Source organism: Euprymna scolopes, chromosome 44 (genome assembly GCF_053919585.1).
Source record: "Euprymna scolopes isolate OS-2025 chromosome 44, ASM5391958v1, whole genome shotgun sequence".
Classification (NCBI taxonomy): domain Eukaryota; kingdom Metazoa; phylum Mollusca; class Cephalopoda; order Sepiida; family Sepiolidae; genus Euprymna; species Euprymna scolopes.
The window spans coordinates 55,109,146-55,135,857 of record NC_136525.1 but is presented as its reverse complement, the minus strand read 5'-3'; the positions used below and the strand labels follow the sequence as shown (position 1 = coordinate 55,135,857).

General features: G+C 34.8%; 1 protein-coding gene across 1 annotated transcript in view; it reads right to left on the bottom strand.

Annotated features, from left to right (window-relative positions):
- LOC145268852 (mismatch repair endonuclease PMS2-like) overlaps window positions 1-26,712 on the bottom strand; it is an 84,837-nt gene that overhangs the window by 37,067 nt on the left and 21,058 nt on the right. The window contains exons 8-15 of the mRNA XM_080124528.1: window positions 25,168-25,267; window positions 24,198-24,282; window positions 20,450-20,529; window positions 17,111-17,186; window positions 14,161-14,206; window positions 9,613-9,646; window positions 4,396-4,519; window positions 2,128-2,630 (exon numbers count right to left, since the gene is read on the bottom strand). Coding sequence (XP_079980654.1) covers window positions 2,128-2,630; window positions 4,396-4,519; window positions 9,613-9,646; window positions 14,161-14,206; window positions 17,111-17,186; window positions 20,450-20,529; window positions 24,198-24,282; window positions 25,168-25,267 — 1,048 coding nt within the window. The remainder of the gene's footprint in view (window positions 1-2,127; window positions 2,631-4,395; window positions 4,520-9,612; window positions 9,647-14,160; window positions 14,207-17,110; window positions 17,187-20,449; window positions 20,530-24,197; window positions 24,283-25,167; window positions 25,268-26,712) is intronic.

Genomic DNA, 26,712 nt, shown 5'->3' with positions numbered 1-26,712 from the left:
TCCCAGTCGAGGTAACAGTAAGAAAATAAACGGGGATGATTTCTACTACAATTAATTTGAAGAAGTATGGGTGAACAGAATGGCAAAAAAATAAAATGTTAGGACAATATTGCAGTAATAGTAACCATATGGTAAATTGGATTGCTTAATATGGAACGTCTCATCAAGAACTTGTTTACATTGAACTTGAAGACAACCATATTGTAGTCAGCTGGAAAGCAGGCAAACAGAACAGAGTTCCACAGGTGTGCAGTTCTAAGAAAGAAGCTTTGTTCATGGAATCTACGTTTAGGTCTAAGCACAGATAAAGAATGGGGGAAATTATTGATAGTGGTTTCAGCTAGACGAGTGCTTTTCGTGAAATTCTGGCGACGGACCACAGATTAGAGCTCAGATGAGCACTTGCCATGAAAATAGCGATAAAGCAGAGACAGGCTCGCAACGTCTCTTCTGTGGTGAAGAGGTTGCAGAGAAAAGAAAAGGGCATTCTAGACTACAAAGTTTATTTTGAATTCTGTCAAGGCAAGATAAAAGGCTTGTAGCAAATTCTACCCAGATGTAGCAACAGTACTTCGTTCTTAGATGTACCTGGCCCTTATACAGGTAGAGAATTGCATCAGCAGTGAGATATCTACTGGAGCGGTAGAATGATCCCATCATTTTTCCAGTAGCCTTGGCAATGAATTTGATGTACGTGTTCCATTTCAAATCAGGAGTACAGGTCATACCAAGAAGCTTATCAAAACATGGAGCCTCCTCAAGACAAGAGCCATTCATTTCAATTGATCCCTGATGGGGATCAGAGCGTTGATGATGTAAAGATAGAAGCTTGGTTTTAGATGTATTAAAAGTAACCAGCCATCTCTTTCCTCATTGCACCACATGTTCAAGATCAGAGGAGAGAGAATCAGAGATAACTTGGTGATTTACAGCCTTTGATGTGGTGCCATAGATGGTAGTGTAGTCAGCATAAATGTCTAGAAATGATCTTAGGATGTTATTTGGAAGATCATTGATGTAGATCAGGAAGAGGGTTGGGACTAGAACAGACCCCTGGGGAACTCCAGCTAATACTGTGAGCTTCTAATTTCTGCCTATCAATCACTACTCTTATGAACCTATCAGAAAGAAATGATTAGAAATTGAGAAGACATTTCCAGCTATACCATAGCTGGAAATCTTGTGAAGTAGACCTTTATGCCATACCCTATGAAAGGCCTTTGATATATCAAGAGCAAGAAAGGAAGCCTCTGTTGAGAGATTCACTGATTCTAAGATATCTGCTGTAGATCTAGCGGAATGGTCGGTTGGTTGGTTGGTTTTGTTTTATGGCATATCAACCCTTTTTGGGTTATTTAATGCCGAATCCAAAGACTTTGAAGAAAAGATTTTTAATAGAATATATTTGTTGTTTTCAAGTCGGTTTCTATTTAACCCATAGTTGGAACCCTAACAGGTACTACCACTCCGGGTCAGAGTGGACCTGGGAGCAATGGTAATTAAAGGGTGGCTCCACACTCCCCAAAGCCTGCAAGCTGGGGCCTCACCACTGGATATAATTTAAGGTCATATCCAGGACCCGCATTGAGGGACTTTTACCCTCTGCAGGGGGGGCAGTCGGTGTATTCTAATGCCCCATTGGCAGAGCCTCTAGCGGAACGGAACGGAAACCATATTGCATGTCACCAAGGAGGTTATTTTTGCTGAGGTGGTTGACTACTTTTCTATTTGACTCACATTTTAGATTTCAACCACAAATAATAAATAAATAAATGAAACATACAAATTTTTAAGTGGGAAAAATTCTAAAAATAGATATTAAAAAAAAAAAAAAAAAAATCACTGAAATGCTTTTTTCTCACACATATTAGATTTCACCACAAATAATCAATAAAATTAAATAAACATTATCGTCATACAAAATTTTTTAATCTAGAACTAAAATGTGCTTTAGAAAAAGAATAAGTACAAATTCTAAAAATAGATAATTAAATAAATCATCACTAAAACGCTCTTTTATCTCACATATTAGATTTCAACCACAAATAATAAATTTAAGTAAACATTATTGTCAATTAAATTTTTAAGTGTAGAATTGAAATATGCTTGAGAAAAAGAATAACTTACAAATTCTAACAGAGTCACTCTGGTATTTTCGCACGTTTCTTCATCGTGTTCTTGTTTGTCTGTAAGGGACGCTTCGTGATCAGATATTTTTTCCGCATCTTCCGCTCCTTCGTCTGTTTCGAGAATTCCGTTAAGAGAATGAAAGGACAAAGATGGCAAAGTTGAACTTGACAATTCCCCTTTTCGATTATCTTCTTCAGAAATCTCTGGACTGCAATCAAAAGATAGGATATGAGGCGTTAAAATTATCGTTTCCGGAACCACTTTTTCTGTTGGGGATGATGTTAGACTATGATCTTCATTGTTGCTATAACTGGAAGAATTCAGGTCTTCATTTAAAGACGAGGATGTTTGATGATTAAGTGACGGATTTTCTTTACTCGAATCCGTTTCAGATTCTGCATTTATCGTTTCACTCGATTTAGGTTTGCTGGTCATCCATTTTAGAATTCCGTCAGCGTGGACTTTGGATTTCGGGTTTGATGAGGCATTAATTTGTCTCTCTGGAAAAAAAATAAATAAATAAAAATAGAAATCTAGAAGCATCATAAAAGTAGAAGTATTTTTTTTTTTTTTTTTTTTTTTTTTTACACAGTGATCACCACTTATCAAGGCCCGGAAGCCACTCAGGGATAAGGGTTATTGCAAGTACATAAAGTTAGTGAGGAGATTTGCTGAAGTGTTTACTTAAGGGGGCGGTTCATTAGGAATTTGTTAACATTGGACTTGAAGACATCCAAACTGTAGTCCGGAGGGAAGCAGGCAGACGGAACAGAGTTCCACAGGCGTGCAGTTCTAAGAAAGAAGCTTTGTTCATGGAATACGCGTCTTGATTTAGGCACAGATATAGAGTGGGGGAAATTTTTCACAGTGGATTCAGCTAGACGGGTGTTTCTCGTGGAAGATTGGCGAGGGGGGACCAGAGATTGGAGTTCAGACGAGCATCTGCCATGGAAATAACGATAAAACAAGGACAGGCTCGCAACGTCTCTTCTGTGGAAGAGAGGTTGCAGGGTAGAGAAAAGGGCATCCCCCACTAAGCCACGAAGTCTATTTTGTACTCTGTCAAGGCAGGATAGGCTGTTTTTAGCAGCTCCTGCCCAGATATGGCAACAGTATTCCATCCTTGGACGTACTTGGCTTTTATATAGATAGAGAATTGCATCAGTAGTGAGATATCTTCTGGAGCGGTAGAAGGATCCCACCATCTTTCCAGCGACCTTGGCAACAGACTTGATGTAAGTGTTCCATTTCAGATCAGGAGTAAAGGTTAAACCCAGAAGCTTGTCAAAACACGGAGCATCACCCAGACGAGAGCCATCCATTGGAGTTTGGTTTTGGATGCATTAAAGGTAACCAGCCACATCTTCCCCCACTGAACCACGCGCTCGAGATCAGAGGAGAGAGAATCAGAGAGAACTTTGTCATTTACAGCCTTTGATGTGTTGCCGTAGATGGTTGTGTCATCAGCATAGATGTCAACGAATGATTTAAGTATGTGTTTAGGGAGGTCATTGATGTAGATCAGGAAGAGAGTTGGGCCCAGGATTGACCCCTGGGGGACTCCAGCATTTATATTGCAGGCCTCCGATTTTTGTCCATCGACCACTACTCTTATGAGCCTATCGGAGAGAAATGATTTAATGATTGAGAAAACATTTTCCGTTATACCGTATTTTAAATCTTTAAGTATGATTCATCAAAATTTTTTTTTAGTGCTTGATGTTTTAAACCGAGGCATTTCAAGTGTCATGTAGAAATTAGTATAAATTCCCAAAATTCCAAAAAAATGATCCAGTAGATGTGCTAGATGTATTTTTAACAAAACAAGTGAAGCATGCGTGGTCCCCCATGAGTGCACAGTGAACGAGGCATAAAAAAAATGACTAAGTTCAGCATCCCCTCTGATTTATCCACAAAAGTCTCCAGGGTACGTCAAATCCTGGTGAAAATGAACAAACAGTGCAGTTTTAGGCCTTAACATATGTAAATTTGACTTGTGCACCATACAAAAAAAGAAATGACTAACTCCATCATTTGCTCCCCTCCATTTAGCCCCAAAAGTGCAAGAATTAAAATATCATGTTTAAGCGTATTTTATGACCGTCCCTGCTAGCTTAGAGCTTGCAGTTTTAACAAAAGAGCTACAATAATATTATACCGTCTCCATTTATACCGAACATCCACAGAATGCAAACATCAATATATTACATATGAGTCCGCTGTGGAATTTCCACAGGTCCCGCTAGTCACATTTATTTTACTTACGTTTTTCACCGTTAAGTTTCATTGATTTTGAGGAAGGACTTGCATTGATAGAATCGTCTTTGACAAACGCCCGAGAAAAAGATCGCTTCAGCTGAGCCAGACTACTCACGCTTCGACTGAGACTCTGAAAATAGAATAAACATTTTTTTTTTCAAACAAAATTAATTTTGCAATTTCGTTTTAATGTGATACGATCAATGTTCCTCCCACCACCACCACCACCCAAAAAATAAACAGAACAAAGGTGCAACCACATGCGCGCCCAAAAATCGCACACGTCAACGTGTAACTGAGCGCGTATGAACGCATGGGAAAATATCAACAGGAGCTGTTATGATAGCTGGTTTGCGAGGATATTGATGGGGTGTGATTTTGTTGATTGTCGTGTTGGTCGAGGGTATTCACGTTGAATGTGTGCAAGGATAGATAATTCATCATAGCACATCCCATTGAAGTACATGTAAAATAAAGAAAGCAATGCAATACTGTGGCGATGGGACAGGGTCTTGGGGTTGGTAGACAGTATGTAGCATATGAAAAGCTCTTTTCCGTGATCCTGACCAATAATATGAGACTAGAGGTTGGTGTAACCGCCTAGATATGGCAAAAAAATACTCCATACATGGCTTTGTAGAGATATAGGATACTGGCAGGTGTGAGAATGTTTCTAGCCCGGTAGAGAGTGCCTACCTTCTTTGCAGCAAACTTGGCATTATCTTCTACGTGTAACAGAGCGCAATGAGCGTGTAGGAAAATATCAGCAGGAGCTGCGAGGATATTAGCAGCAGTAGCTCGTCATACATTGTCTACAATATCGAAGCCGAGCAAGAACAGATTAGGCTGAGAAGAAAATCTATGCGGACAATGTTTAGGGTTTGTTTTTATATATTAGGTGACTATTGTGATTCTATAAGCGCTTCCACCCCAGGTGTTGGGAAGTAGAAGAAATAAAAAGATATATAACAAAAGGAAAAGAAGTAGGTTTAGCAGAGTAACAAAAGAAATATGATGGTAACAATTGACCTGAGATATATTTAGATTTGGTGCGTGGGTACTTTAGGATTTATATTTAATGATATGATTTTGAGGAGTGACTATGGGGTGTGACAGTCAATGAGTTTTTAAACAGTAATACAAATGATCGACCGACGACATTCATAGTTGGGGGTTGAGTTGTACACTTGAAGAGTTGGACGCACCTAAGCTAAAATCGTCAAAACGTGCTAATAACAAAATTTATGACTACCTATAAAAATAATTTTGTTAAAAACATTTCCACTGATGAAATGAGCCATTTGTTGAAAATCCATGAATTAAGGAAAAAAAAACATTTAAATTTTTGTATTCCTTGTCGAAAAATAAATTTGTTGCAATTTTTTTTAATTTACTGAATTTAATTCCAAATTTTCATTTATATATGTGTGTATGTATGTACATCTATATAATTACAAAACTCAAATAACCTTGTATCGTGTGTTGTAACCCACATCCGGTTTACGACTTCCGGTTGCGCATGCGTACATAAACATAAACCCATAACAGCATTTTTTTTTTGCATTTAAATTAAACGATATATCAAAATTTGAATAGTGCACATTTACCTATAAGTATGGCAACCCACTCATAATTCAATGGCTGCAAGTTTGTTTTTTCAAAAATAAACAATTATAAACAGAACGACTCATAGAAATCTATCTACAGGGTGGTCAAAAAGTCAGGTAACATTTTAAAGAAAAACGATATTAGCAATACACGTATATTTAAGTACCATACATTGAAATATAAAATGAAACAAACATGAAATATGTTTATTTTGTTAATTGTCGTCCATTTCTCTCTATCAATCGCTGGAAGCGATTAACCACTGATTGTGTAACACGTGTAATCATGTCAGCTGATATCCGCGCAATCTCCTCTTCAATAAATAACTTTAAAGACGCTATTGTATCAGGCTTCTTGCCATAAACGCTATCCTTTACATAGCCCCAAAGCCAGAAATCAGGAGGGGTAGTTTATATATAACACTCAAATATTTAAACAAATAATATTAAACGAATAGAGATTATAATGGATCATATTGTTTTTTCTACCTTTAACATGTTACCTGACTTTTTGACCACCCTGTAGATTCTTTTTTTCATTTTAATATACTTTCATAGAAATGTGTCTGTTACGTCACAAAAACTATTTTCTTTACGTCACAAGTGTTACGCTCCTACATTAATTCCATAGCTAATATAAAATACTGACCCAACGGGTCACGGGTAGTCTTTTATATATCATAACGTAGACTGTTGATGTTTTGAAACTATTCTGTACTACAATTATACTGTCACAATTTTCTTACAAATAAATCAACTTCATAAATCATGCTCATACATTAATTCCATAGCTAATATAATATACTGACCCAACGGGGCACGGGGAGTCTAGTTCTTTATAAGCTCCACCTCAATTTGTTGAGTTTTGTATCCCGATAAGTCTTCTCTTAAAGAATCGATCTTATCCTTTTAACTTCCCTGCATTTTTTTTTTTTAATTTTTTTTTATCACATTTTCACCCCAAACAAGGATAATTGCCACTTTGGTGTAGGGAGCTACTATCAGGGGCAACAACTACTGGGGTACTATGTAGGGATTTGGGCAGCAAGATGTCGGTTCACGTTACACTTGAACTTCTGCACGTCAGTACTGTTGGGGAAGCAGGGACCTGGAATGGAATTCCAAAGTCTAGCAGTTCTGGGGAAGAAACTATTGGAGTAAAAAGATCTTTTACATCTAGGGATCTCTACAGTGTGGGGGTGGGATTTAGCAGCCTATCGGGTTTGTCGAGGGTGTTCACGTCGTGGGGGCACAAGCGATTGCAGTTCGTCAGAGAATTCACCACTAAAATACTTGTCTATTTATCTATTAGCCAGGCACAAGAACTCATCAGAGACACCCAGTACTTGGCCTTGTTTTTTGACTAACAGAATGAATGTCATTCCCCATCCCTTTTTTTTTATCCCATTGCTTTTTTATCTCTCTCATCTCAAACTGAGCAATTTGATGACGCCTGTTTGCCACTCATTGTCTTTTGTGACTGGTCTTGGCCACTCTTAAGGTTGAGGTTATAGGTTTGACAGTTTGTCTGGCTGCTGCTGTCATCTGACAGTACAGGAACCATAACTCTTTGATAGCCTTAGGAGTGACTGCTTTATCAGGTTGTAGTGCCATGTTGCACATTGAAAGACACCCAGCAAATGATCGGCAATGCATAAACGACGACAACATGGCAAAGGAACAGAAGATGGAAAAAAAATCCACAGAACACAACGTTTCGGGTCGGTAGAGCCACGTGGTGTCAAAGTATCACACAGATGGAGCTATCACCCAAAGTGATGGTTCAACATAAGCATTGAGATTAGTACAATGTGCTGCCTTCGTAAAAATGCTATTTGACACCTTGCTTGGACAGCCAGATAAGTTCAGACGCAAAGAAAAACAAAGAAGCGCATTCCAATTAAGAACAATACATTTATTCCTCAATGAATCAGGTAAAAATCTGAAACAGAAAATAAAGAAAAGTGAGTTCTACTGTGACAAAAAAAAGGAGAAAAAAAAAGGAAAAAGGGATACTAAATGAAGTAGAAGATAACTATAAACATTAACATAAACAGGAAGGCAAACGTTCACTGTCAAGTGACAGTTTAAATGCTTTCACATTCCTTTCAAAGTAAGAAATTGGTAGAATCTAAATGAACTTAATTGCGAGGAAATATAGCAAGCATATATCTAGCTGTAAACACTATCAATAATTTCCCCCACTCTTTATCTGTGCCTAAACCTAAACGTAGATTCCATGAACAAAGCTTCTTTCTTAGAACTGCATGCCTGTGGAATTGTCTTCCGTTTTCCTACTTTCCGGCTGACTACAATATGGTTGTGTTCAAGTCTAAAGTAAATAAGTTCTTGATGAGCCGTTCCATATAAGTTATCAAATTTATCAAATTTTCATTACTAATGATTACTATATTGACCAATTTCTACTGTACACTCTTTAACCCTTATCCTTGAGTGGCCTCTGGGCCTTGATAATGTGGTGATGCCTATGTAAAAAAAAAAAAAAAAAAAAAAAAAAAATATCCTATGAAACAGAAAATAAATAAAAGTGAGTTCTCCTGCGACAAAAAAAAGGAGAAAAAAAGAAAAGGAAAAAGGGATAATAAATGAAGAAAAGTACAAGGAAGGCAAACGTACACTGTCAAGTGACAGTTCAAATGCTTTCACATTCCTTTCAACGTAAACAGGGAACGAAAATGCTAGAGCAAATTATATTGCTTAAATGAACTTAATTGCGAGGAAATATAGCAAGCATATATCCTATGAAAGTAGGTAGAGGATTCACTTAAACAAACACTGGAGAATTTAAAATGAACATACCCAGTTGTTTGACCGGCATAGGCGAGCGTGGAAGAACTACATCCATTCACGTGGGCTGGCTAGAGTGGAAAGAGTGTGTTGGCTTGAAAAACCCGCTACTATGACCAAGTCTCGTCGTAATCACGTTGGCGAGAATGAGTAAAAAATATATTCTAACTTAGTTTAACTATAAGTACGCTAACGGTTGTTGTATATTGGAGATTTAGGCACAAAGAAGAGGAAAGAAAAATAAATAACGATTAAAAAAAATAAATTAAATAACGTCGCAGCAAAACGAGAAGTTACATATAAACACGGAGACAAGTAGTTTTGTCCCTGATGAAATAAATACCGTTCCCAAAAACATAACAAAGACAAGTGTTAAATAGCAAAATTTTGGGTTCTTGTCCAGAATTATCCCTTATATTAAAAAACAAAAATAAAGAAAAACTGTATGATATATGTACCCGTGACAAAACAAAAATATCATATTCCAAAAAACCACATAAATTAATAAAGTAGTTTTATTTTTTATAAAAAATAAAATTTAGCAGTAACCGAAAAATGTTGTCTTGTCAGTTATTAAAAAATAAAACAAATGGAGATAACTCACTAATAATTTAAATTTACAAGATTTGTATTTAATGCCTTCAAATTCCCATTAATTACTTAAAAAAAGATTTTCTTAATAAAAATCAAACTACTTGATCAATTTACATGATTTTTGTTTTTTTAATTCTGTTCACAGGTATGTGGCAAAGCTCCACTGATTATATACATGAGTTAAGTAAGACAAGATATTTAAACATTTCTTCACCTGATTTTGTGGAGAGTTCTCACTGTTCTGCGGACTGAAAAAGAAATATACTGTAATTATTAATACGGCCTTAAGTATAAAATGTAAATATAGTTTGCTTAAAGCATTGTTTAGCATGTATATATGTAAGTTATAGAAACTACTACAACAGATAGACACAAAGTGAAACAATATTATAAAAGTATATATATTGGATGACACCATGTTATTTAATTCTTAATAGGTGTTCGGAATGTCCTTAATCCGATAAACATAGCCAATCAAATTGACCAAAACGTAATAATAGATCCTAAAGGGACAGGTTCCTATTTATGTAGAATAGCCTTAACGAGCAGTGTTAAATATACAGAATAAGAAAGTAAACACGGATGGCATGATTGTGAAACATGTGGCAATTATATCAAAGTTCCCGGTTTTTATCTGGGAGAGTAAGAGTAGAAAATAATGACTGAGTAAGTATCCTGCTACCACCTGTAAATATGACTTGTTTGGAAGAGTGACTCTTAAGAAAATATTAATTTATGATACTGAATAAAATCGTCTGATAATATTTGGAAAACATACATCAGGTATTGGCAGGTAGTATAACCTATAATAATATAACATTAAATTTATATGTGGCATCTGTGTTTGTGTTGCTATAATTCTTTTTTCTAGAGGGGAAAAATCGTTTATATTTTAAAACTATAGAGATAAAAAAGAAGCACATATACATATTGTATTAATAAAAAGACGGAATATTGTATAGTTTTGTATTATTTGGATTCATCTGACTACTATCTTCATCTTGAGTGTGATTTTCACGTTTCGGTCGATATAACCTCCGACCTTCTTCAGGTGTATCTTGCTGAACTCTGGAATGTTTCTGTTGAACTCGGGAATTTGGACGGAATTTCAAACGGAACCTTTTATTTACTTCACGAGGTAGCGTGCTCTTGTTCTGTCAGCCATAACTGGATAGAGGTCCTAAGTAATTCGCAATTGTATTTTTCAGTTACCCACACTGAGGATTGAACCTTCAACCATCAGGAGAACATCACTTTTTACAATTCATTTTTCTAATTACTCTAACCATGGGTCCTTTTTTTTTTTTTTTATTACACGGTGGTCACTACTTACACAAGGTCCGGAAGCCACTCAGGGATAAGGGTTATTGCAAGTACAGTACGTTAGTGTGGAGATTTGAAAGTGTTTACTTAAGGGGCCGGTTCATTAGGAATTTGTTGACGTTGGATTTGAAGACATCCAAGTTGTAGTCAGGTGGGAAGCAGGCAGACGGACCAGAGTTCCACAGGTGTGCAGTTCTAAGAAAGAAGCTTTGTTCATGGAATCCACGTCATATTGTAGAGTTTGTTCGCTCTGTAACAATTTATTTGTTTACCGCTCACGTATATATAACCATGTTTGTTGCACTTCTATGAAGACGAGTGCTGCTAAAGAAATATATACACTCTAGCTCGTCTCAGCCATCAAATACAGAGACGGTTTCAAAACAAAACTGTGTTTTTATTTAATCATTATTTTGCCTGCAGTGGTCGTCGAACATATCAAGCAAGGATGGTGAAAGATGAGGATAGGGTTGACAAACAAACGACGTAAAGATTGTTCGTCTCTCTCTGTCTATCTGTTCATCAAACCTCTTGCTTTTATTGACATATTCTTTCTTTGTTCCATCAGAGGTCAATATATGTGTAAAAGTCAGACATGGTATTTTCTTTGTTCTCTTGAGATCAATGTGTATCAAAGTCCAACATGGTATTATCTTTGTTCTCTGCTAACCTGAAATTTGTGTACGGGTACGATCTCCAATTTCCAAGTTATACGACATTAATTAATTGAATGAAATTGTTTGAAATTGAAAATTATAATGCATCATCTCTCACACTGGATAACAAAAAAAAAAAAGTGAAGCATGCATGGTCTCCCGTGAGTGCACAGTGAATGAGGCATAAAAAAATGACTAAGTTCAGCATTGCCTCCACCCCCATTTAGCCCCAAAAGTCCCCAGGGGACGTCAAACAGCGCAGTTTAAGGCCTTAACATATGTAAATTTGAGTTCTGCACCATGTAAAAAAAAGAAATGACTAAGTTCATTATTTGTCCCCCCCCTCCATTTAGCCCCAAAAGTCCCCAAGTCCTTAACATATTTAAATTTGAGTTCAGCACCATGCAAAACTGCTAAATAGACAGACACAGAAAATTTTGGACAAATATGGTAAAATAGTTCCAAAAATGGAGTGTTTTTATTAGTCCTAAAAGAGCCCCTGGGGCACACCCAAGAGTTATCGCAAAGTATAAACAAACAAAATTATATAGAAATCAGTTAGTTACAACTTTTCAGAAAGTTTTATAAAAATCCAAAGCATCAATTTTTTTTATTAAGCACAAAAGTGTAAATTTTAGCCATTTTAACCCAAAAGGCACCCCTAGGGGAGATGGAGCAACTGGAGTTTTCCCAGAAAATCCATTCTGTTACTTTTTTTACTCATATCATGTTTAAAGTTTGTACAAAATTTCAAAAATTTTCCAAGGCGTAGTTATTGAGAAAAGTGGACCAGGGTGAATTTACAGGTCCACCCTCCTTTTGTCAGGGGACTAATACTCTTTTTCCTAACTTCACCGTTGTTCCTGTGCGACGATCCTCTTAAATAATTCAATCTCCTGCCACAATTACCTATCATCATAGTATTGTCTCACAGTGCACCTATCACTCATTTAACTTTTATCCTCAAGTGGCTCTTAGGCCTTGATAAAAGGTGATCCTTTAGCAAAAATGGTACTTGTACAGTTTAATCAAGACATTAAAAAATGAAAATATCGAAAAAAAAAAAAAAAAAGGTTATATTGTACGTATTCGTTATGGAATGAAGTTCTCCAAAAAAAAAAATTTCACTTAATTTCATCAAGTAGTTTTTTTTTTACAGCAAAAAAAAACAATTTGTTATGATACCGAGCAAATAGTTCGATTTTTAGGAAGAAAAGCTAGAATTAAAGATGGGGAGGGAGTGTCGGCACTTTACATGGAGTTATCTCCCCGTGGCGTGCTCAGCAAATTTCAAAATGGCTGACTTCAACACGCTCTCATAAGAACGTGTTTTTCCGCTGTAAAAAAAAAAAAGAACTACTTGATCAAATTAAATGAAATATATTTTCAGAGATCTTCAGTCCAAAACGGATACGTACAATATAACCTTTTTTCGATATTGTCATAAAAACGTGTTTTCTGCTGTAAAAAAAAAACAAAAAAAAACTACTCGATCAAATTAAGTGAATTTTTTGGAGATCTTCAGTTCAAAACGAATGCATACAAGATAACCTTTTTTTTTCTTGATTAAACTGTACAAGTGCCAAAAATGTACAGTGCAATTTAATAATTATAGTATGACTTGTTCATTAAATTATTTTTTTTTTTTGTTGGTCAAAAATAAATTAATTTAATGAACAAATCATACTGTAAATCACAAGAAACACTCGTCTAGCTGTAACCACTATCAATAATTCCCCCCACTCTTTATCTGTGCCTAAACCTAAACGTAGATTCCATGAACAAAGCTTTTTTCTTAGAACTGCACGCCTGTGGAATTGTCTTCCGTTTTCCTGCTTTCCGGCTGACTACAATATGGTTGTGTTCAAGTCTAAAGTAAACAAGTTCTTGATGAGCTGTTCCATATAAGTTATCAAATTTACCAAATTTTCATTACTAATGATTACTATATTGTCCAATTTCTACTGTACACTCTTTAACCCTTATCCTTGAGTGGCCTCTGGGCCTTGATAATGTGGTGATGCCTATGTAAAAAAAAAAAAAGAAAAAAATTTTTAATAATTACAGTATGATTTGTTCATTAAATTATTTTTTTTTTTTTGTTGGTCAAAAATAAATAATGTTATTTTTTTGTTATTTTTATTTATTTGAAGATAGTTTCATTTATTTATTCATTTTTAAATCTATTTCTTTGGAAAAATTTAATTCACATATTAAATTTAATTCATTTATTTATTAAATTTTATTTAATTTAATTCATTCATTTAAAAAAAAAATGTTATTTATAAACTATTTAATTTTTATTTATTTTATTCTCATTTCAATTTTTATTATCATTTTTTTCCCGCCGTTTCACTCCAAGCAAGGCACAGTGCCACTTTGATGAAGTTGCAGGGATACTATGTAGGAAGTTGAGCGACAAGATGTCTGTTCACATTACAATTGAACTTCTGCATGTCAGTACAGTTGGGAAAGCAGGAACCCAGAAGGGAATTCCAAAGTCTATCAGTTCTGGGGATGAAACTATTAGAGTAAAAAGCTTTCTTACATCTAGGGATCTCTACTGTGTAGGGGTGGAATTTTGCTGCTTGTCAGGTTTTGTTTTACATCAAGAGGATACAGGAGCTTGTAGTTTGCCGGAGCATATGCCATTAAAATACTTGTATTTAGGATACAAATTTCGATTCATATGAAAATTCTGGTTTGTAAGGGGAAAACAAGGTTTGGTAAAAGGCTATTATATATAGAGCACTCAATGAGAATGTAAAGTAAAATGTTATTACCTTTGAAGGGGGCTGTTTGATTGTTGAGATTCACCAGCAGGCGAGTCTACAGAAAGAAGCAAAATAACATGAAACAAAATCACAAAGAGAGCGGATACCTCCACCAACACAATGTAACCTATGTTATTTATTTCTTTATTTACTAGCTTTGCCTGGTCATAAAATACACTTAACTATGATATTTTAATTTGTCCAGATTTTATATATATATATATATATATATATATATATTTTTAAATTACATTTTCACCCCAAACAAGGCACATTGCCACTTTGGTGTAGGGAGCTACTATCAGGGGCAACAACTACTGGGGTACTATGTAGGGACTTGGGCAGCAAGATGTCGGTTCACGTTGCACTTGAACTTCTGCATGTCAGTACAGTTGGGGAAGCAGGGACCTGGAATGGAATTCCAAAGTCTAGCGGTTCTGGGAAAGAAACTACTGGATAGAAAGATCTTTTACATCTAGGGATCTCTACAGTGTGGGGGTGGAATTTAGCAGCCTGTCAGGTTTGTCGAGGTGTTCATGTCGTGGGGGCACAAGTGCTTGCAGTTCGTCAGAGCATTCACCATTAAAATACTTGTAGAACAGGCAGAGGGATGCAACGTTTCGTCGATGGGACAGAGGCTGAAGCTTAGATACCAGTTCAGGGCCTATCAGATTTGCAACTCTCTTTTGAACCTTGTCAAGGAGCGAGAAACTAGTAGCAGATGCACCAGCCCAAATATGACAACAATACTCCATACATGGGCGAATGGTGGCCTTATAGAGCTACAGGATACTTTCGGGTGTTAGTAGTTTCCTAGCACGGTAGAGAGAGCCCACCTTCCTGGCAATGCCTTCAATATAAGTGTTCCAACTCATGTTTCCTGTGAAAAGAGTAGTGATTTCAAAAGTAAAAAAAAATATATTTGGATGCCATCAGCTAGAATCGAATCCGAAAACAAAACTGTAGCATTCAAAGCTGGTGACGTTACCACTGTACCAATGTGACACACATATTAACTGATTAAAAATTTTAAATAATCGTTAGTTTATTTTTAACTGAATGTACAAAATGTATAAAGATCTTTTTTTCAATTTTTGCCCCATTTTTTTTTAAAAACTATTTTAACTGGCTAAAGATCCATAAAATTTTTGCCCCATTTTTTTTAAAAACTATTTTAACTGGCTAAAGATCCATAAAAGAACGGCGCGTAAAAAATCCAATTATTTAAGGCCCCTAGCAACACTTTGCGACTTTTAGTTTCAGAGGAGACAGAATTTGAAAATATGAAGACAGACAGACATATAGCATTTTATATATTAGATTTAATTTTTTTTTTATTCTTTATTCACTCCAAACAATTCATATTGCTGCTTGGACGTAAGCGGCTACTATGTGGTACCATGTCTACAGAGAAACTATGTAAGGAGTTGAGCAGCAAGATATTTGTTCACATTACGTTTAAATTTTTGCAGATGGATACAGTGGAGGAAGCCAGAAACAGGGAAAAACACTAGCAATAATTTCCCTCACTCTTTATCTGTGCCTAAACCTAAACGTAGATTCCATGAACAAAGTTTCTTTCTTAGAACTGCACGCCTATGGAACTGTCTTCCATTTGCCTGCTTTCCAGCTGGCTACAATATGGTTGTCTTAAAGTCCAACATAAACAAATTCTTGATGAGCCGGTCCACTTAAGTTAACAAGTTTACCGAATTTCCATTACTAATGATTACTATATTGTCCAATTGACCGCTATTTAACCCTCATCCTTGAGTGGCCTGAGCCTTGATAAGTGGTGATGCCTATGTAAAAAAAAAAAAAAAAAAAAAATTCCTAAGTCTGAAGAAACTGTTTATAATAATAGAGAGATAAAAGTGTAATGGAAATGCATTATCGATATCGATTGATATGGTCAACCTTTGGAAGGGGTTTACATATAAAGTTTATTATACAAGACAAAATTTTAGATGTAGGTTAACTGGACAGGAGTCAAACATATATATACTAGCGAGGGGTACCCGGCGTTGTCCGGGTGTTTGGAGGTGTGTGTGGAAACTCCGGGGGTGGGAGGGTTAAAAAAAAAAAAAAAAAAAAAAAGTAAGTATGAGGATCGAACCCGAACCCTTGAGGCAAAGTTTTAAATTAAAGTGTGAAAAAAAAAAAAAACGTGTGACGTTAACCATTGCCCCACCGCGATATGCTAACGGAAACACGTTTGAATTTATTTAATTACTTGGATTTGGCAGGTGCCTGAGTTAATGAGGTCAAGTTTGACTGCGGGAGAGTATTTTCCCAAGATGTTATAGGAAAAAGACTAACCCACATGCGGCGAGCGACAAATGTTGAATATTTATCTTCCCGAAATCAAGCAAATTAAATAGACAGGCGAGCTTCGTTGTTAACCGAGATATTACGATTTATATGTGATATAAAATGTTTTAAAAAGTTGTGAAGCGAGCGACCGCTTCTCTGAAAGAAGCCTTTTGTAGACATACAGAAACAGCGAACACGTGGACATGTGGACAACTTTAATCAGTTTTCATCTGGAAAAAAGGGCTACAATAGGGTCAAAATTGGTATTTGGGGGTCATCGGATTTTTATCTGTTTGTCAACTGTTTCAAGAATGCGCTTGTGTGAATCATTCACATGAACGCATTCCTTATGTTAAGAATAAGTAGGTTTGAAAACACCTTTTAAAAGATAGTGTAAAGCTGGCCTAATGGTTATTGTAGTTGACTCACTGTCTATATTTTGGTTTCAATCTCAGCTTGAGTATTTTTTTTTTTTTTTTTACTTAGACGAAGTGAATTGTTTAGAAAAAAAAAAAAACATAATACCCGCATGCACATTTCTCAGTTTCTGTATGAATTAAAATATAAAATTTAATATTTATGCATATTTTACGACCGGGCAATGCTGAGTAGCTTGCTAGTTAATCTATAAAAGAAAAACACTCACCAAATTTTGTAACGGGTTTGAACTGGTTGACATTAAATACGGACGATGTCGGTTCATACATTCGGATGAGGGAGGCCTGCAGAAGTAAAAACAATTACATCCATTAACAACATCACAATACTTGGCCTTCAGGCTAAGATAAAAAAAAAATTTTAAAAAATGCACACACGACATACAGAAATTAATATACAAATTGTAAATATGTTATTCTTTACACTGAACGCTGGGGTTCGTAGTTAGATTAGGCTCCACAGAGTGAATGAGGTATTTTGGTAAATGTTGCCAGTCAAGAGTAAGACCACAAAGTCTTCATCATGTCATTATAGTCACAAAGACCCTGTACCCTCCCCCTCCCAATTTCTTATAGGGCCTTGTGCCTAATTTTGTTGTTTGATATTTTTGTTTTTTATAATTTAATATTGTAATTGCAATTTTTTCATAACAATAAAATAAATAAATAAGATCAAAGTGTAGTATCTGTTCTGATGCTGCACTTCACCTTTTCTCTCTCCGGTCAGTGGAGGAGAAGTCCTTCATGACAGAGACAATTTTTATTTTTGTTCCTATCCAGCGTGCTCCGGTTTTGGAGAGCTGGATTTCCCCCCCCCCCCCACACATTTTAAACTGACCTTGTGTCTAACTCTGCCCTCGTGGGGAGGCAAGTAAATAGGAACATCACAATCTCTCTACCATCACCTTCGATGCTTGTAGATACCAACTTCTTAAAATGGCTTGATAAAAATCAAATAAAAGACGCGCTAAGTAAACAAACAGAAAGAAAAGGAAAACAGAGAAAAACATAAATAACGGGCGACGTCGTAAGCGAAATATTATCAACCCCAGCAGGACAAAAAGTACAGAGGCGAAATATGGCAGGAGACAGCTAATGTGTGCATGTGTGTGTGTGTGTGAAACAGCAAAACAGCACTGTATGCAGATGACTGTAATGCTCCCTATCTTAGGTCGAGCATTTGGGAAGTGATATACAGTGATATATAGTGTACTAGCGAGGGGTACCCGGCATTGCCCGGGTGTTTGTAGGTGTGTGTGTGAAAAAACCCCGAAATGTGAAAAAAAAAAAAAACAGGTGCCCGTGAAAAAAAAAAAAACGAAGTCTTGACGACGCGCAGTTGGAAAATAGTAAAAAAAAAAAAAAAAAAAAAAACAGGTGCGCGTTTTTGATTGACGTGACGGCGATAGCTTTTCAGCAGTTAGAATTTTGCGCACGACAGTTTTAAATGAGATCAATAAATCGGTTTGTTTGTTTTTAAAACCCCGCTCCCTGTTTATTAGGGGGAGTGTCGCGTCTCGTCTCGAAATGAAAGCTAGCGTCTGATATGACGAAGTCGACATTAACCAAACGTTACTTAGCTCTCTAGAGACCACTGGCTTTTGGCCAGTGATTAGAGTTGAGTTTCGCTTTTTTTTATACCAAAAACCGAATGTAACGCATGCCGATGCGGGAAATGTCAAATAATTAACGTTTGAAAGTCAATAAAATTAAATAGACAGGCGAGCTCCGTGGTTAACTGTGAGATATTACAATTTATAGATGATATAAAAAGTTTTAAGTTGTGAACCGAGCGAGCGCTTCTCTGAAAGAAGCCTTTTGTGGACATCGAGGAAAAGCGTACATACATACATACATTTTCGCTTTTATATATATAGATGTAGTGATACTCTTTGTGTAAACAAATTGAGCTTAGTTACTTTGGACAATGTCAAAACATTGTTAATTCACTGCCCACATAGCAGCAGCCATATAGCGCAATGGTTACAAGCTCCGACTATCGTTTGGGCGATTGGATTTAGACCCTGGCTTGAGGTAGTTGCTTGTCTAGCGGCATTGATGAGCTGTGAAACAGCGATACAGTACTGTATGTGGATGACTATATATATAATTATTTACTATAATAATAATTAAATACCTAAAGACACTAGTGTTTCATCCTTTTGGGAATCATCAGTACAGGGTGTCACGATTAACACCAGTCGATAGACTCGAACCCGGCAACAGAAGACATGTCTTGCTTCATTAGCAAGGACCTAATCTATTCGGCCACCGTTAACTGTGAGAAATACTGTTGAAATTTAAACATTTATTTTTAAATATTTTTAATGTCTGTGAGAGTGATTTAATCATGATGATCTGTCATAAGATCTAAATTTACCTACTTTTATTTCAACTGAAAATGCTCAACGATAAGAAACGAGTTTCTTAAAGGGGCTGACATAATTATTTACTATAATAAGTATTATATACACATACATACATACATATATATATATATGTATATATATACACCAAGTTAAAGGTATTCGAGAGGGAAGACTCATTAATTAAAACAAGGTTATTAAGAGTGCTCAATAAAAAAGAGCAAAATTTAATATTTTTATTTATATAGACATTATTATATTACAGCCTCATTGGAGAATCATTTTCGCCTTTTGCCGATCCATCACTAATTATAATTTTGGGATTATGTTTAGATTGATTTGCTATCATGACACAAAGTTTGTTATTTGACAAAAAACTTTTAAATGATAATCATTTTATTCATGATTTTGTTGTAAACAAAAACCTAAAATTTCCACATATAAATCAAGATTAACATTTTGGCACGTGTGTGAAAGAGAGAAAAAAAGAAAAAGACAGAGATAGATAGAAATATAAAGAGAAAGACAGATAAAAAGAGAGAGAGAAAAAGAGAGAAATAAAAAGAGAAAGAGAGAAAAAAGAGAAAGAGAGAAAAAAGAGAAAGAGAGAAAAAAGAGAAAGAGAGAAAAAAGAGAAAGAGAGAAAAAAGAGAAAGAGAAAAAGAGAATGAAAGAGAGAAAGAAAGAAAAAGAGAGATAGAAAGAAATATATAAAGAGAAAGACAGATAGAGAGAGAGAGAGAGAGATGGCGCTTAGCAAGGGAGATAACTTATAAAAAAGTACAAAAAAGTTATTTCCTTTAAAAATTATTGAATAAAAAATAAATTACAAATAAAAACAGAATTTATCAAATTCTGAAGTTTTAATGCAAAAGAGTTGTGCAACCATTTCAGTATATTTCACTGAATTTTAATTGACTTTACTTAAAAGTCTGCTATTTTTAAACAGAACGTCATTTTTCATTTACAAATACATCTACCATATCTTCTACTGAATCATTTTTCGTAATTTTTTGGAATTCATACTAATTTTGCTATGACAAGTAAATATGTAATAATGTTTTTACCTGAACTGTGTTGGGTTCTTATTTTTTTAAAAGATTTTTTTAATCCCTTGCCTTGCACCATATCTAGTATACAAGAAAAAACAAATGACAAAAGGAAAACAATGTTTTTACAAACCTTGATGATAGCGAGAAGTAATTTTTCATTTTCCAGGAAAATTTGTCTTTTGTCAGGTGTGACGTTGACATCAACACTCTCTGCAAAATCCAAAAAATGCAAGTTTTTCCCCTATATATTTTATTAGCGTAAAATGCATGATAAAATATACTTTAGTTCTGGGATTTAGTTAAGTAAAAAGAAAAGAAAAAAAATTTTTATAAATCAATTTTAATTAGGTCTAATTAACCATAATGTATAACTAACTGCCACTCATCTGCATTTGGTATGTGTGTGTATATATATATATATATATATATATATATATATATACATATATGATGAGAATAATGGAAATAGTATTCCGACAAAATAGAGAAATAAAAAAGGAACAAACCGAGTTATGTGTTCATCAACGTTTTGTCTTTATTTCATCAAGAGGAAATCTCGAAATAAAAATTAAACATTGATGAACACTTATCTGAGTTTGTTCGTTTATCTATTTCTCTTTCTCTATATATATGTCTGTATTTGGTATGTGTGTGTGTGTGTGTATATATATATATATGTGTGTGTGTGTCTGTTACCAAGATTACTGAAAAAAAATGGTTGGTTCACTATCGTTCCAGCAATTCTCTATCTGTATAAGATCCAGACACACCCTAAAATATAGTACTGCTGCCACATCTGGGCAGCCAGTGCACCCTATCCAGCTTTGATAGAGTTCAAAACCAGCTTTGAAACTTAATAGGTGATGCCCTTTTCTTTTCCCTGCAACCTTTTTCCCCCACAGAAAAAGTCCGATACCAGTGGTTGAATATTTTCGTAGAGGAAGCGCTGTTAGGAAGTGTATCCAGTTTGTCAGGTTTTAAGAATTTGTCCATCTTCGTGCTTTCGTAGTTATATATATTTAATATTTTATCGTGTATTAAATTGAAGTGAGTAGAGAAAAAGACAGAAATAACCTTAAAAACGGAAGGCTTTAATACATGATAAAATATATACAGGACTGTTTTCTTTAGAATATAGTTCGCTACTGAAGAGCGTATAGACAAGGGGGAGATAATACACGCTAAGTCAACACGATTAAAGTTATTGGTAAAGGGGGAATAACTCCGTATCGCCATATATTACACAGCATACGTTGTTTATTACTGTTGGCCTGAAATGGTGAACTTTTTGTTGGAATAACCTGTTGCAAGCCTGTTTTAGCTATCAGTATTTTCATGACAGGTACTCAACTGGGTTCCGGTCTATGGTTCCCCTTGACAGGCTTTCCAGATGGCAGTCAACTGGCTGCAGCCACTGTATACAATTTCCCCCACTCTCTATCTGTGCCTAAATCTAGACACAGATTCTATGAACAGAGCTTCTTAACCAGAACTGCCTTTCTGTGGAACCTTGTTCCACTGGTCTGCTTCTCAGTTAAATACAAAATAGTTCTTGTTGGACCATCCTCATGGGTAATCAAATTCTACCCAATTTACAACATTCACGTTTACTACACTACCCATTACATTTTTCACTAACCTTTATCCTCGAGTAGCCTTCAAGCCTTAATAAGTGGTGACTGCCAAGTAAATGTATATATGTATACACATACACACACGCATATATATATATATATATATATATATATATAGATAGATAAATATATATTCCATTCTATTCTTCCCCCCGCACCCACAGTTATTCATGTCTAAAGATGACTAGACAAGGGCTTAGTGCATTATCGCCGGTGTTGAGACGCGCCTCTCCTGGCGTGGAACATCTTTCCGCAGTTGGCACATGTGAAGCAGCCGGAAGTGTGTCTTCATAAGTGTCTTTGCTGGACTTCAAACTCTCTCCTATTTTTCATCAGTACCTTCCCTCGATTACTTGCATGTGCCTCCCAGTTTTTTTTGTTTTTTTTTATTCAATTTTCACCCCAAACAAGGCACAGTGCCACTTTGAAGCAGGGGGCTACTATCAGGGACTTCATTAGCGGGGTCATTATGAAGGGAGATGAGTAGAAAAATGTTTGTTAACATTACACTTGAACTTCTGCATATCATTGCAGTTGGGAAAGCAGAATCCCGGAAGGGAGTTCCAAAGACCCGCAGTTCTGGGGAAGAAACTATTGGAGTAAAAGGCTTTCTTGAACCTAGGGATCTCTACTGTAAAGGGATGAGACTTAGTAGCTTGTCGGGTTTGTCGGGGGTAGTTACGTCGGGGAGGTACAAGTGTTTGCAGTTCGTCAGAGCATTCACCATTAAAGTATTTGTAGAACAGTTTGGGATATCAATGCCCATTTTCTTTAGGTGGCGTTTAACTTCGCCTTTGTACTGGAGTTTTTGTCCACCAACTATTCTATTGCCATTTCATAGAGTAGTATTTTTGGAATCCTGTCATCTGCCATTCTTACTTCCCTTTCAAGTAAGAATGGCAGATACAAACCCGTTTAATCATTAGGAGTTACTTCCCTTCCAAATACAAAACGTTTATTCAGCAAGAGTTATGTCCCTTTCAAAGATCCAAACGTTTTACAGTATTTATATTTTTGGCCTTTTGGTCAAGATCAAAGTGTAGTATCTGTTCTTCAGATGCTGCACTTCCATTTCTTGTTCTCTTTCGATGGAGGAGAAATCCTTCACGACTGAGACAATTTTTTATTTCTGTACCTTTTCTCCACGTTAAAAAACGACTCTGGTGTCTAACTCTGTCCCGTGGGGAGGCATAGTAAATAGGTACAGTATTTATAGGTGGAAATTATTTTTTTTCAACAGATAATGTAGAAATAAAGAGACTTTTTAAGATAAAAACGTTTCACAGTATTTATAGGTGGAAATTATTTTTTTTCAACAGATAATGTAGAAATAAAGAGACTTTTAAAGATAAAAACGTTTTACAGTATTTATAGGTGGAAATTATTTTTTTTCAACAGATAATGTAGAAGTAAAGAGACTTTTAAAGATAAAAACGTTTTACAGTACTTATAGGTGGAAATTATTTTTTTTCAACAGATAATGTAGAAGTAAAGAGACTTTTAAAGATAAAAACGTTTTACAGTATTTATAGGTGGAAATTATTTTTTTTTTCAACAGATAATGTAGAAGTAAAGAGACTTTTAAAGATAAAAACGTTTTAAAGTATTTATAGGTGGAAATTATTTTTTTTCAACAGATAATGTAGAAGTAAAGAGACTTTTAAAGATAAAAACGTTTTAAAGTATTTATAGGTGGAAATTATTTTTTTTCAACAGATAATGTAGAAGTAAAGAGACTTTTAAAGATAAGAACGTTTTACAGTATTTATAGGTGGAAATTATTTTTTTTCAACAGATAATGTAGAAGTAAAGAGACTTTTAAAGATAAAAACGTTTTACAGTATTTATAGGTGGAAATTATTTTTTTTTCAACAGATAATGTAGAAGTAAAGAGACTTTTAAAGATAAAAACGTATTACAGTACTTATAGGTGGAAATTATTTTTTTTCAACAGATAATGTAGAAGTAAAGAGACTTTTAAAGATAAAAACGTTTTACAGTATTTATAGGTGGAAATTATTTTTTTTTTCAACAGATAATGTAGAAGTAAAGAGACTTTTAAAGATAAAAACGTTTCACAGTATTTATAGGTGGAAATTATTTTTTTTTCAACAGATAATGTAGAAGTAAAGAGACTTTTAAACTTTTATAATTTTTAGCAAAAGATGAGTCACAGTTTAAAAATTTCCGAACGAATCGTAACATTGAATAATAAGGACGATTGCAGCAGCAAAAATTTCTTACCTTTGGCAATATTTACATGGAGCACAACAAACGGATATTGATGCCGATTGTACATATGGTAGACATCATTTACAACTTTGCTCATCTGAAAGAAATTATGTTGTATTCCAGTTAGTTTATTCACAATTTGATTAAGATGTACACTGTTTCAGAAAAATTCATTTTCATACGGAAAACGAACTTTTATCCCAACATAATTTCTACATATTTTTACTCAAAGGAAACCTACATTAAAGAAATAACCTCTTCTGAATATTAAAAAAAATTTCTTAATGCTTATTAAGTAATAAGTTTTTTAATTGTTCTGTTTAGAAATATTATTTGCGTTGATTTATTTCATTTATTTTTAATTATTGTTAGTTGTGTTTAAAAACAAAAGTATTCTCCGTTCTTTTTTTTTTCTGCTCTTACATCTCTGCCAACCGTTTCCATTATTTACAACTTTTTTCATCTGAAAGAAATTTATAGATATATATCTATCATTACAATAGAAAAATGCGAGCATGAAAAGTAATATGGTTAAGTTTAAACATAGAAAAATAAAGGACTAGTTGTTAAAACTGGAAAAGAAAAGGACGAGATATTCTAGTAAAAAATATAATAAATTTATAACTTAAAATATTGCAGCTTTAAGAATTGATTATATAAAGTTATAAATTGAATAAAAAAAAAATTTTTAACGCTGCAATATTTTAAGTTATAACTAACCTAAAACTGTTTGTAAACTAACTCTAAATTTATTAACAATCCTATTCAGCTTCCTTTTGTGCACTTTGGTGATAAACTTATATCCTCTTTTTTGTTATTTTTTTTTATACTTCCTAACACCTAGGGGAAGATCGATAGTATTGATTACTAAAATAATTTATCTGCCTCACTGGAGACAGGAACAGAAACATTTACAAGGAAAATTGTGTACAAAATCCTGGTCACAGCACCAAATTGTTTAAAAAAAATTTTTTTTACTTACTTTAGCAAAATCACATGGTCGCTTGTTAATGAAGAAGAATTGTCGGTCTGAAGTGCTTCTTCCTAAGTTATGGTCGCATTTAGAAACAAATCCTTCAATTCTTTTAAAAAAAAAAAGAAAAAGAAAGGAAAAGAAAAATTAAATAACTATCATCATATCTTTGGTAGGGAATTATTAATTATCGGCATTGCCTGGGTGTTTGTAGGTGTGTGAAAAAAGAACGTGAATATCACTTTTACAATTGATTTTTCCCAGTACTCTAACCATTGCGCCACGGGTCCTTGCGGACAATTCTAGTACAAATTTTAGGAGCCTTAAACCTACTTTATATCAATATATTTATTACTAGTTATTACTATATATTAATGTATATCTATCTCTATACTTATTACTTGTATATATTATCTATTGTTTATAATTATTGGTTCCCATATCATATTAAATTCTATACTAGGTCTACTTAGCAGTTGGTTATTCCCCAACATTTGTGCTGCTTCTTTCAGTTGTCTTACTCTCCACCGTTCCTCTCATTCTATAATTTTTACTTTTTCCATAATGGTAAATTTTTCCCTTTTCTTTCCAGATATGGTCAGCTATACCTGACTTTTCAGTCTCTCCACGTACTATGGCTTTTCAATGTTCTTCTAACCGTACTTTCAATGGATGACACGTTTCACCTTTATATAGTTTTCGACATTTATTTCATATACACAGTTCGACAAGATACACCTGAAGAATATGTGCTGCTTCTTTCAGTCGTCTTACTCTCCACCGTTCCTCTCTGTCTATAATTTTTACCTTGTCCCATAATGGTAGATGGTTTCCCTTTTCTTTCCAGATATGGTCAGTTATACCTGAGTTTTCAGTCTCTCCACGTACTACGGCTTTTAATAATCTAGTATATATATATATATATATATATATATATATATATATATATAGTCATCCACATACAGTACTGTTTTGCTGTATTACAGCCTATCAGTGTGGCTAGACTAGCAATTACTTAAAGCCAGGATCGAAACCAATCGTCCGTACGATAATCAAGGCTTCGAGCCATTACACTAAGCAGCGTCTGCCGTGATAGTGAATTAACGATATTTTTACATCGTCCGAATACCTAAGCTAATACGCCAATGGTATATTTGTTAAGGACGCGTATTTCCCTGTCGCTCTCAGGTCATGCGTGTAACACGCAGATTTTTTTCCTTCTGTTTTTCTGTTTATTAAATCCTTCCTTTTTTTCTTCCTCGTTGTGACATCACGCCCCACAGGGCTCGGTCACTAGCATACCATGCCAGTCGTACATTTGCTGCTTCAGAAAATTAGAGGATAATTCACATATTGCATTAAATTCAATACTAGGTCATCTTTTTCCAGCATATGTGCTGTTTTGTTTTTTTTAATCGTTTTTATTTTCGCCGTTTTTCTTAGTCTATAATTTTTACTTCGTCTGATAAGGATCGATGGTTTCCTTTTTCTCTCCATAAATGGTCAGCTATATTCAACTTATTACATAATACGGCTTCCCGGTGTTTTACTTTT